The 13,454-nt window shown below is 37.2% G+C and overlaps 1 protein-coding gene across 1 annotated transcript in view; it reads right to left on the bottom strand.

The window, feature by feature from the left end:
• Nucleotides 1-5,331: 5,331 nt before the first annotated feature.
• The window catches only part of slc16a2 (solute carrier family 16 member 2), a 30,428-nt gene continuing 22,305 nt past the window's right edge, over nucleotides 5,332-13,454 (bottom strand). The window contains exons 6-7 of the mRNA XM_024282952.2: nucleotides 10,922-11,182; nucleotides 5,332-10,838 (exon numbers count right to left, since the gene is read on the bottom strand). Coding sequence (XP_024138720.1) covers nucleotides 10,938-11,182 — 245 coding nt within the window. The 3' untranslated portion in view covers nucleotides 5,332-10,838; nucleotides 10,922-10,937. The remainder of the gene's footprint in view (nucleotides 10,839-10,921; nucleotides 11,183-13,454) is intronic.

Below are 13,454 nucleotides of genomic sequence, written 5' to 3'. Positions count from 1 at the left end.
GCTGCTGTGGCTGTTGCTCTTTGTAACCCGTGAAACCAGCAGGAACAACAAACAAGCTTATTAAAGATTTCATGTCTGCATTCTGATGCAAAATACCTGCAATTATTATCAATATCAAAGGAAACTTTTATATATTTCTTCAAGATTCAGACCAAACAGCAGAAGTACTCATGTAAGTAACAATCTCCCTAATTTATTGTAGTGTCTAAATACAACTTTAATATTACAAACATGTACTTTCCTGAAATAATATAATTAGTGTTTAAAACAATAAGTAAACCGAAAATGCATTTAGGCATGTAGACATGGTCCAGATGATCTGCTGTAGTTCAAACCGAGCATCAAAATGGGGAAGAAATGTGATTAAAGTGACTTTAAATGAGGCATGGTTGTTGCTGCCAGACGGGCTGGTCTGAGTGTTTCAGAAACTGTTGATCTACTGTGATATTCACCAACAACCATCTCTAGGTTTACAGAGAATGGTCAGAAAAAGAGAAAATATCCAGTGAACAGCAGTTCTGTGGGTGGAAACGCCTTGTTGATGTCAGAGGTCAGAGGAGAATGGTCAGACTGGTTCCAGCTGATAGAAAGACAACAGCAACTCAAATAACCACTGGTTACAAGCGAGGTCTGCAGAAGAACATTTCTGAATGAACAACACATCCAACCTTGAAGCAGATGGACGACAGCAGCAGAAGAACGTACCACTGTTATCAGCTAAGAACAGAAAACTGAGGCTAAAATTCACACAGACTCACCAAAACTGGACAATAGAATATTGGAAAAGCATTGTCGGGTCTAATGAGTCTACAATTCTACAATAACATTCAGATGGTAGAGTCAGAATTTGACATCAACAACATCCATCCTGTCTTGTATCAACAGTGCAGGCTGGTGCTGTAATAGTATTGCGGATATTTTTACACTTTAGACTTATTAGTACCAATTGATCATGGTTCAAATACCACAGTCTACCTGAGTATTGTTGTGTCCATCTCTTTATGACCACAGAGTACCATCTTTTGATGCTACTTCCAGCAGGATAAGGCTCCATGTCATAAAGCTGGAATCATCACAGACTGGTTACTTGAACATGACGATGAGTTCACTAAATGACCTCTACAGTCACCAGATCTCAACCCAATAGATCACCTTTGGGATGTAGTGGAACGGGAGATTGTCATCATGGACAGATTTTTAGTTTATCTTATTTCTTTTATTTTCACAATTGGTTCGTTTGGGGATTTTATTGAGTCTCTGGCAGTTCAGAAATAGTTTTTTCTGTAAAAAAAAACACCTGAGCACAAAACAGTCAGTTTCTTTTTCTTTAAAAAAAGAAGGAAGTGACTTTCTTGACCTTTGACAGACACACTAACTATATTGACAAATTAAGTTGCAACCAGCTGGTTACACAACATAACTTCTTGTTTTGATTTACAAAGTTTGGTTTCACCTTAACCCCTTTGTGTCTGCTGTTCTAAATGTGCAACATACTACTTTTTATCCAAATGTAGCATCTATTTAACAACAAAAACATGAGCAGATATTTTTTATGGCTGTAAATAATTTCAGGCGTTTTAAGAATAAATCAGCTTGTAATAAAGTTCTAATATTTTTAAATATTTCCCCATAGGATCTTTGTAAAACACAAAACAAAATTTCTGGAAGAAAATAATTAATAAAAACATATTTTGTTCATTGAATAGATTTAAATGAAAATAATTTCCTGGACACTCAAGAAAGATTATGATTAAAGAAGTGATGCTACAGTTTAGTTTATAATGAGATCAACTTTACCCACACAGATTTTAATGTAATTTGCTTCTTTCAAAACGGTTTCTCACTAAAACACATCAGTGAAAAAAAACCTTATTTGTATCATTCTACGATGAGTAACTAGATGAACAAGTAAGCAGAAGTGCTTTCTTCCCCTTTTTTTTCTCCTTTCTTTCTGTTTCAGAAAAACTTACAGTAACTGAGAGGGAGGTTGAACTTTTTATCAGAGAGGAGATTAAAAGATTCTTTGCCAATGTCTCACTGTGTCAAAATAAACCATGATATTAGTTTTTTTTTCCAGAGTATGAATTATCTCTGCTGTTTTTCCAGTCAAATTTAAAACTAAAACCAGGTGTTTGCTAATGTCTGCTTGCGCATCCAAATTTCCAATCTGATGAGATGCAATTACACGGAAAAACTCCTGAAAGTAGAAATGTTTCATTTCAAAAATGACATCAGATCACAGGAAGAAAAAATCATTTTAATATGAGGCTTCAACACTAGTTTGGATTTGAAGTGATAATTCTATTGTTCTGTTTTCAAGATTTCCTAGTCAGTCACACAAAGATCATCAATCATCTACATCTTGATTAGTGTTAATGATCCTCTGTGTGTGTGCCGTGTTCTCCATAATGAGGCGCACTATCATTGAATGGCGTATTTTTGAACGTATGTCATAAAAGACTCATCAAACTATATTTCTGTGTTCACACTGGCCATGTGACGCTTGTTGTTGAACACGCTAAACGCAGATTCTTCAACGCATGTTTGTTATGTGGTGTTTATACATTTGGTTATCGATCTAATACCGATCCAGTATCATCAATATCAATTCCAATACCTATATTTCTCTTAAATGCTGTGGATGTGACATGAACCTCAAAATCTCAATTGTTTTTAACCCACGTGAAGGTTCTTTTTTGTAAGTTTCTCTTTTTCAAATTACTTGATAAACATAAAAACAGAATTAATGAAATGGAAAATAGTTTATTAAATAAAAACTTCTTAAAATTAAATAAAAAGTGAAGAAATGAATGCAAAACAGTCAACAAATCATGAATTGAGATTAAGCTTAATATTTTAAAACATTTTCTTATGCGAACAGTAGAAAATACTCCCTATCATACTCATTCATAAAGGTAAAACTATGCATTCTTTTCTTTGATGCCATAAAGTCATTGTGTTCGTCTCTGGTCTGAATCAGGCGGTGAATGAAGAAATCCCTGAAGAGGAACGTGGACACTGCATCCATCAGGACTTGTCTGTTTCTCCATGAGCTGCTGAGGTGAGCCTGAAAACGTTTAGGAGAGATTTGTAGCTCTATATGCTAAACAAGTGATATTTTGATAATTTAATCAATTAATCGATTTGCATGCGTTTATCAATTCATTTGTTATTTTACTTAAAGGCAACATGTATCCTTTATCCCCTTTGATTAAATCCATTTGAGTAATACAAGTTGGACTGAAGTGTTGTGTGGCGGATTTGAAGCAGTGGGACAGCAGAGGAAAACTGGATTGAAGTGAGAGGAAGGACATCTTCTGGAGGAACTGGATTATTACACCACTTCAAAACATCTTGAAACTGTTGCTTTGCAACATCAGTAAGAATGATTTTATCATTTAAAAGAAACTTTAAAGGTAGCGTGTTAGTTCATCTGAAATACAAACCAAAACCCAAATTTATCTATGCGGGATGAAGAAAATGTATTATGTCTAAAGCAAAACTTTTAACTTCCTGAGATTTAGGCTTTTGTTCAGATTGCATTTTTTTTAAAGCCAGGCATCATGTTGCAGAAAAGCAAACAATTTAGCATCCCCATATGTGCGCACAGTTTCAACAAGTTAAAAAAGTTAAAACAACTTTTAGTTTTTCACAAGCTAATACATTAAAAAGCAACTTAGATCCCAAAATGCACTCTCAATTTAAAGTTAAAAGGAGAACAGAAAAGAATTAGACTCGACTTGAGGAAAACAGGGGAGTTTACATTCATGCATGTGTTATTAACCATCTCACAAATGAATACAAACATGCCAGAGAACAGCAACCACATTTTATTTTCGGTTTAGTGATAGTGGAAGTTTGGCTTTTGCAGACAACACAGCTTCAACGTTCTGCATAAAAAATGAGAAGTTTGTTTTATCTGTCAGTTTGGTGTAAAGTCACAAATTTTTGTCCCAACTTCTATTCCATTTGAAACCCACCTTACATTCTTGCTCCTGAGCAATACAGCATTCCCAAATGAAGATGGCGGTGTTTGTAGACATCTTTACCAATTTAAAACCACAACAGATTTCTGTTGCTCATTGATTTTTCTTTATTATTAACTCCATTGATATTGAATTTGATGCACACATTTCTAAACCCTAAATTTTCCTTAAAAAGTATATGAGGAATATGACTTAGTTCATGTTTTCTGCCCTGTAGTTCATCATTATTACACTAGGGGCACTAGAAGAGCTTTTCCTGCTCATTTTTAAAATGACTTGAATCTTTGAAATCTAAAAAACACTTGATAGAAAGTGAGATGAGACAACACATCGGAAAAATTTGTGCAGCACACGCAAAAACATTTTTTAAATAGCAGAAAAAAAAGTTTTAGGAAGCAAAAAAGAGACAGTATTTAATATTTTCATTTGCTAATTACGAATTTTTGTCTTTAAAACTTTACATTCTGATCTCAAAACTGTGACTTTTGCTTGCAATATGGTGGCAAAAAAATTACTCCATTGGAGGAAAAAGGTGTTTGCTAATTTATATAACTTTAATATGAGAAAATTCATTGATAAAAAAAACAATAACTACTTAGTGTATTGAAAGAATGCAACAATTATTGATCATTATTCTTTATAATACTGTTACATGTTAAAATGTGTGGATCAAACTTCAGTAGATAAAGAAGGTGCTTTTTCTGAACACTCATGTCAATATTTTTGCAACAGAAACTAAAATGTATTCTTACTAAAATGTGATTTATTGCTCAAGTATTTGTGTGACATTGCTTGGAGATTAAATTGATTTCTTACTCCTCCCGATAAATTTGTCCACATTTAAGTTTTTGCGTTAAATCATATTCAATAAATTTCAAAGTAAAATGACATTTCTTTTTGAAAAAACAGAAAGGTTGCTTTTCTGAATTGAATAAAGCATCTGTAAAAATGTGAAAACATCAGTCTTTATTTGCTTATGAAGACATAAAAAAGTGTCAGTGAGCTTCTTCGACCGAAGCCAACCAACCATTTTATTCTCCACTTATGACTTTGTGGACAATAGTTGCTTGTGTGAACATAAAGAGCCGTCCAGTGAAGCGTGGTCTTTACGACTCAGCACGTTTGGGTGGCGGGGTACGAGTCACTGAGGGAAAGGACTTAATGCTTGATTGAACTGAGCCACGTTGCCATGGTGATAATGAACACGTCGTGCATCTGAGGCAACCTTGGTGCATCTCTCAGCAAGAGACATTTTTCTTCAGAAGTTTATTAAGCAGTTAAAAGTAAAAAATAAAACAAAGTTCATCTGACCTAAGTGAATATTAGGAAATGATGATGACACGAGTTGACATTTTATATCTTTATTGTTGGTTTTATAGAAAAAATGTGACATTGTGAGATTTGGAAATACGACATAACCAGAAAATCTTTTTTTTTCTAGCAGCAAAACTTAATCTCAGATTTCATGAATCATTTTGTACACTTAAGCGAAACTAAATAATGCATGTTTGTTAAAAAGTTGGAGCTAGTGATGGGACAGAAGCTTGTAAGGGAGGTTGAACTGCAGCACCCAACAGGATATACAGAGGAATGCTCAGCAATTCTGCACTAAAATATTCAACATAATTCACCGTGTAAGGCTGAAACTTAGCTCCGGGACACAGAAGATGCTTTATGATCACCAAGACAGCTGTAAGCCAGAACAGGACGATAAAAACACACATATAACAGTTAAATGGGCATGTGGGGCAAACACTTTCATATAAGGAGGAAAAAAAAGAAGGACAAAAATGAGAAGACTTTCTGGGCACAGCTTTGTAGTGCGCGCTCTCTTGGAGTCTGGCTGCCCACGAGGTTCAGACTTGTAAATTATGGCTCAGCTGTAACAATTGGGCCTTCGTCTTTTCATACGTCTGACTCAGACAAAGCACTGTGAGACATTACGCAGACCGAGGTCAGGGGAGCACAGCAATGGCACTCTGCACGGCAGAGCAACACTGGAATGATTTTGAGCCTGGCAAACATTTCAGGAGAGACACTAATGAGATGAAGCTCAGAGGCCGAGCTCTGTCTTCTGGTTGATTAGATAACAACAACTCAACAATTTCTGAAATATGACAACAACAGAAAACTATGCCCCTTTTGAGTTTTTGTCATAACCTACAAATGTGCCTCTCTGAGACTTTGACCTGAAAAGAATGATCAAAAAACAAAGGGAGACAGTTTACAAAACACAACATAGAATACAAAAAAACAAAAACTTTTTTTTAGGGAAAAAATCTAAAAAGATGCTGAGTAAGTAAAATCCATTAGTGTTAATTGGTGTTTAAAACCTGCAGCATGTTTAGGTAAAACACAAGGTGCATAGGCAACAGCTTTATGTGTAGCGAGTGGCAAATGGAGCTGGTATTCCAGGTAAATATTTATCAGGAGCAGAAAGGGGAACAGGGTCACAGGAGGACCAGAGAGGCTGCAAAAAAAAAAAAAAAAACATCTTCACTCTAAATTATTGAGCTCCTTCATCTATATTTTTATGTACACCTTATTTTCTGCACTACAAGGTGCACTCAAAATCCTTCTTTTTTCTTTTCAAAAAATGACACCTTATAATCCAGAGCACCTTATACAGTATATAGATTAATTCTGGTTGTGTTAGTGATGTCATTTTAAGAGGTAAGAGGTACACAACGCTTTGTCAAAATGATTGGTTGGGTGTTATTGTGAATATGCTAACGTTGGTAATGAGTAGCGCTTCTGACTGATTTTACTAACAAGGTTGGGAGTTAGTGACGCCACTGTAACGTCTGTTTTAGTGTTATAAGTCTGTTTTTTACGGCAGATATTGTGACTAAATGTGGTTAACATTTAGCGAATTACAAACCACTTCTAGAGTTACTGTGAATGCAGTAAAGTCTGAGTGAGTAACGATCCGCAATTATTCATTTCTCAATTTTCAGATGGTTGGGACTTCCTTGAGATAAACAAGATACTACCCATATGTCACTGCTAAATCGAGTCCCTGATTGGTTTAAAATTTACCCTAGTTTAACTGGCCACACCCATTTAATGGCTGCACATTTTGTACGTAGAGCCCAAAATCAGTCGTAAAAACTTGCATGAACACGAGGGTTTTCAATGCGTAAGCCTCAAAATTTACACACGTTTACATAGACTTTTGGCCTCTTGAGCACGTGCTGCAAGGGGTGGTGTGAACGTAGCCTCATAGGTTGGTGCGTCTTTTCGAAATATAGACTATCTGCTTTATAATCCGTTGCGCTCTATAGAGTGGAAAATACAATAAATGTGTGTTAAATCGAAGGTCTGAACACACTAAACCATTCTCTTGGAAGCAAAATTTCTAAAAACAAACAATAAATCAATAAGGACCCAGACTGCTTCTCATTCATTCCGATCTTCTCCTAATCTCTTACAAACAATCTTCTCAGTTTGAACACAGTAGATTTAAAAATAAAAAGCACCCAAATGTTTCTGAGCAGTGAAAAAAAATATATACCTCGAACTAAGAACCTTTCTGAAACGAAAAAAGTCTGAATTTGAGGAATAAATCTTGTTTTGGGGACAATTCTATGCTGTTTTCTGATAGCAAACAAGAATGTACAACACTGTGTGTTGTGACATACTAGGAGGTATCAACAAAATGTTTCCTTTAGAGAAAAAAATGAGTGGAAAAGTGTGTTTCAGGATAAAACGATTCTTTTAGCTAAGAACAAAACCCAATAATTACAAGAACTAATAGAACATTTTGTCTAATGTGGAGGTGAAGCATTCATCAGTACATAAACTAGAACATAAACTCATGAATGCAAAGAAGCACCAAAAAGGATCAACTCTTATTTTAAGCGACTCTGGAAGAACACCCAACCTCTTGATCCAGAGATCCAGCCAGGAGGAAAGATGATCAGGAAGAAAATAGATGGATGAGTGACACCTAAAGAGGTGCAAGAATCAACTTCTGGTACCAGAAAACCAGTTTGAGTCTTGCAACATCAGCAGGAATCTGCACACAGTTACACAGGTCTGCATTTTTTTTTTAAATTGCACCGAAGACTAAATTAGAGTATTAAAAAAAATCCATCTTTGGGTGTCCAACATGCACATAAAATATCTTTCCAAGCCCTCAGCAAAAAGAAAAAAAAGTTTAAAAGCATAATATCAAGAGAAAAATTAGTAGCTGAATCTGTGGATTTCTCGTTTAAAACTGCAGATCTAATATCCATAAATCTACAATTTTAAACACTGAAGGCGCCAACCCAACATATTCCTGACTGAGGCTGTTGCGGGGATACTAGATGCATGCACCTTCTCTTGATGGACAGCAACAACTCCAGCACAAAAGGAAGACAAGGCGGAGTCACAAAGAAGGTCACTGACTGCTAAGGCAAAGAGACGCAGACCCATAAATCCTACACGAAAACGCAGACCAGAACCCCGACAGAGCAACTTCACATAAATGATGCAGAATCAATTCTCCAATCAGAAACGGGGGAGCCATTGAACGATACGGAGATTATTTCATGGTGATAGAAATGTTTGGCATCGCTTATGCATAGATTATGTGTCAAGATTATCTCATCTCAGTATTTCTGCAACAGAAGCCTTAAATTCACACACAATACTTTGCTCAAACAGGTTTCTTAAATGTTTTAGCATTATTTTTTTTTATAACATCAACTATAACTTCCTCATGGCAGAACACTTTGCTAATCTTTTTTGAATACCTGTTGCAGTCGGTGGAAGGTAAAGTAACTCTGACTTCTAAATATAAATATGTAATCAGACACAAATCTGATTACTAAAATGTATTTTGACGGATCTAACTGTGGCTTATTAGAAATATTATATAAAAAAGTATCTAATAACAACAATTGTGAGATGTTTTTTAAAAGTAGAAGAGTTTTCTAACTCAAGCTGTCTCAATGTCTCAAAAATGTATACTGAGCAGGAAGTCCTTAATGAAAGCAAAGTATAATGGGAAGAAATGCCAGACCAGAATCAGGGCGTTCCCTTTTCCTTTACCCCCCATGATGACCTTTTACTGCACAGATATGTTACTATACAGCACTACACATACTCCACGGTATTACAGTCTCCCAAAATAAATGTTAGAATTTGAGATATTGAAGGTGTGACGTGACTGGTCTAAAGGAAAATCCCAGCGCCCTCTTCTGCTGGGGCTCTGTTTGGATTCATGAGTGTATGAGCATTCACAGGCATTCAGAGGAGTCAGATTTTGTTGCAGCATGTGTCTGCTTTTACCCCTCCAGCTTAAAGCAGCAGGCTTCTTGTATTTGCATTTCTGGTCAAATGCAAACTCCTGCATTATACTGAGACTCTGCAGACAGGATGAGAGCAGCTTTTTTTTAATTCCAGCATGTTTGGAAAATTAAAAAAAACATTAACAATAAAAACTCCTTGTGGATTTAGAAATCTTGTTTTGGGGCAACAAATTTCAAACAAAAGCCCCTCTGAGGTGCACTGGGAGCACAAATGCAAGCCTTGGAGGCTGGTGCTGTGCCCATTTTAGAATTTTGCCATGGAAGCTTCTATAAGCAAACACACCTGATCCAGGTAATCAGCAGCAGGTAGGGCAGGGAAATGTTAAAACTTTCGGGACTGAATTTGGCACCCCTACACAAGAGGAAGCTCATCATGGGGGTTTAAGAGACGGAATCTTGAAGTTGCTAAGAGCTTTTCCTGTCTGACTGTTTTCCTCACCCGAACACAACTTCTACACGGGTGAGCTCATCAGAACTTTTCCCTCCGTCCAGTAACGGTTTGAAAGCTGATCAATACACCAGCATAAAAAAAAGCACTCAAATGCATCAGTACCCACCTGAAATGCAAACTGACATATTCACAGAAACTGCACTGGTATCATGAAAATTCCTTTTTCAATATGAGGTAAAGACAATCCTCAGGTTCCTGTAACATCTGCATAAACACTTCTGCATAGATTCTGTGGATTTGTCCAGCACCTGCAAGCTATTAAAAAAATTACAAAGACTGTTGTTTTTTTTACTGTCTCATTAAAGCAGGAAGCAGATGCTCATCTTTTTTAAGTTTGTATAACCTGCTCCCACATAAAAGAACTCACTGACCTCAAATGAAGTGAAGGGTTCATTGCATATTGTGGGAATTAGCAGCTACTCCAGTGACACATCAGTATCACACATAGGCAGAGTGGCAAAAAGATTAAGGTCCGTCAGCTTTGCGCTTTGGATCCTGTTGGGAATAGAGCGCCACAATAGAAAACCTTGAGGTTGGAGGAGATGAGGCGGTTGCGTCTATCAGAAGTATCCTTTTCCTCTTTTATGATTTTCTCAAAAGTTGTTTAAAAAAGTACTGCATCACATTAAAGTGTAACATGTTAGCAAAATCAAAAATAACACAAAAGACGATTTCAGTGGAGCTATGTCAATAAAATGCACAGAGATACCAAAAGTAGAAAAATGAGGTACTGCTAAATGAACTTTGAAATTATCCCTTCACTACATGTCACTGTCTATGCCTTTTCTTGTTAATTACATATTTATAAAAAAATTAAAACAAAAGTTTTGCAGTTTTAAAGCAGAGATAAATGCTTTAAGACAGAGTTGGACTGTGTTTTTTGTTCCTTATTTCTTGCATTCTAACGGTTTGCTACGACCGAGCTGTTAAAGTAACTGCAGTTTTTCTATTCGTCTTCTGCGCTCATCCAACGCTGACCTTCTCGTTGCATAAAAACAGCAAACAGCTAATGGAATCTCAGGAGGGAGGAGACCAGATCGGCCAACAAGAACAGGAAGTCCGTAGGCGTAGTAAGGGTAAGAAAAGTGCTGGTGGGCTGAATCCCTACAAAACAAGCAAAGAAAAAAACAAAAAAATGTAAAAAAGGAAGTGATCGCTGGAACTCTGAGAGGCCACGTGTGTGCAACCTTTGTAGGACGTGACTCAGATGTGCGTCTCCACATCGGTGTAGCCTGGCAGGATGTCTCCATTGGAGCAGCTCTTGGCTTCCCCCGCTGGAAGAGCTGTGGGCAGCATGTGGGCAGTGGTGTCCTCCGGGGGAGCCTGGTTTCGCTGAAGCCTGCGGTGGATCAGCGGCACAAAGAAGAGAACCACGCCCCCCACCATAGGAGGCACCCCAGCCAGGGAGAACGCCACAGTATAGTTGCCAAAATAACCGTGCAGGAGACCTGTGAAGAGGAATCAAAGAGATTTTGAGTCTAAGACATAGTTTTCACTTTGGTTGGACTTTTTATACAAAAGTGTCTGTCGCAGACTGCAAGTCATTGCAATTATAGGAAGACGCAACAGAAAACACATGAAAAGCCTAATTAAAATACATTTTGGACTGTGTCTGCAGCTCACCACTCCCCCAGGGGTGGGTCAGATGCGGAGAACAAATTTCACACACTACGGTGCATGACAAGGCAGAATCCAAATTATTCCCCTACCCCTACAGCTTTCCCTACCCCTCCAATTGTAGGGGCTTTTGAAGTGGTAGGGTTGTCCGGAATAGTTCTTCTAAGGCCTAACCCTAGCAACTTTGAAGAAGCACATTTCTTCACACGAGTGTGCTCCGAAGCACATAAGTTTACAATTAAATTTACTATTAAATTTAACTTTTTGTTTTAGCACAACCTTTTTAAAGTTATAGAACTAATGTTGCTATGCATTTCTGAGAGCTAGCAGCTCCACGCTAAGCCAAGCTATGGATGAAAGCGTGAACACAGAAGCCTGGAACACACACGCACATTTACATATACTTTTTATTGGGAGTGGGTGCTTGAACGCGCATTGCCGAGGGCGGTGTGATTGTAGCTTCACACTGACTGAGCTCCAGAAACATTTCATCGAGACGAATCAACAGGAGGATTTGGAGTTCCAGGAAAACAACAGCAGGAATTTGTAGGTGCAGTGCAGAGCTGCAGCCAGGAGATAACCAGCTGAGCTTCATGTAGAAGCTGGAAGCAGCTCAAACAACAGGAAAACAAAAATACATCTGTGTCCATACCACACAAGATCACAGGAGGAAAAAAGACAACCTTGTGAAAAGATATTCAGAAATATTTCACTCAATCTTTAATATTCAAAACTAACCCTCATATTTATGTGCTATTTTATTCACAAATGTTATCTTAACAGTCAGATGGTACACAAATACCCTCAAGGAGTGTGTAAGTGTGCTCTCTGACTCTCTGAAGAATATAGTTCAAAGTGCCTGTCTAAGCCCCGCCCCCTCCTGCTTTTTCTGTAAACTCTGCACACCTAAACTTTTCAGATTTCCAAGAAACAAACCTGAGAAATCCCAGACTAAAAAAATGACTACTTTTAGTGTTTCTTTCACAAACCAATCGACAAAAACATTTTTAATAGAAAAAAACATAAAAAAAACATTTTTACTTTCAGTAGAAGCCTTTTCACAACAGCAACAGTCATTTTGCTGTCACTTACATCTTTACTGAAAATGGTCGAAAATGTATTAAAATTAATTGCATCAAACCAAAGAGGGCAGGAGCAACATTAGAGAAACAGTCAGACTCTTGTTTGAGGAGATGCTTTTGTGTTTAAAAACATGGACGGAGTGGTGGAGGATTTTAGTGAGTCCCCTACGGAGTATGGCTTGGATATGTGGACGAAAAAACAGCTGCTCTTGCTCGCGTAGCACTTTCATGTCGACTGCGGTGCAGTGGTATGGCGGTCGACTCCTGAATGGAAGAATACGGGTTCAATTCCAGCCTTGCCTGCCCATGTATCAAAGTGTCCTTGGACAAGACACCTGCTTGTGGTGGAAGGTTGGCACTAATGCTGCCACAAAAGATTATTGTAATAGTCGACTAATCACCAATTATTTTTTCCAATTAGTCGACAAATCAGGTCAGGTATAAAGTGGACGTAAAGCACACATCTTAACCATCATTAGATTTAAACTAACTAAAAATTAGATATGTGGCATTACCTGTGTGAATGCTGTAAGCTGAATTTGGCCGCTGGAGATGGTAGTGAAGATAGGTGAAGATGCTGAAACCGATAGCTAAAAATTCTTAAGTCAATAGCTGAAATCGCTGAAGCTAATAGCTAAAAACGCTAAAGCTGATAGCCAGACAAAATATTATTCAAATGCCAAATTAGCCTAAAAAATGAAAAAAGCCTAACTTAGCCAAAAAAACTAGCATGCAACTGAAATATTAGCTAAGCTCCAAAATAGCCTAAAAAACAAAAAAAAAAACATAAATCAGCCAGCATAGCTAGCATAAAGCTTACATATTAGCTAAACTCCAAATTAGCCTAAAAAAACCCTGAAGAAATCCTAAATTAGCCAAAATAGCTAGCATGTAGCTGAAATATTAGCTAAACTCCAACATAGCCTAAAAAACCTTAAGAAATGCCAAAATAGTCCAAAAAGCTATCAGAATGCCATTATAACTTTCAACTTTACTACACTCTGACTCCATATAATATAAA

The sequence above is a fragment of the Oryzias melastigma genome, linkage group LG10, assembly GCF_002922805.2.
Source record: "Oryzias melastigma strain HK-1 linkage group LG10, ASM292280v2, whole genome shotgun sequence".
NCBI lineage: Eukaryota > Metazoa > Chordata > Actinopteri > Beloniformes > Adrianichthyidae > Oryzias > Oryzias melastigma.
Note: the sequence above shows the minus strand (reverse complement) of the source record. Positions and strands in the feature narration are given on the sequence as shown.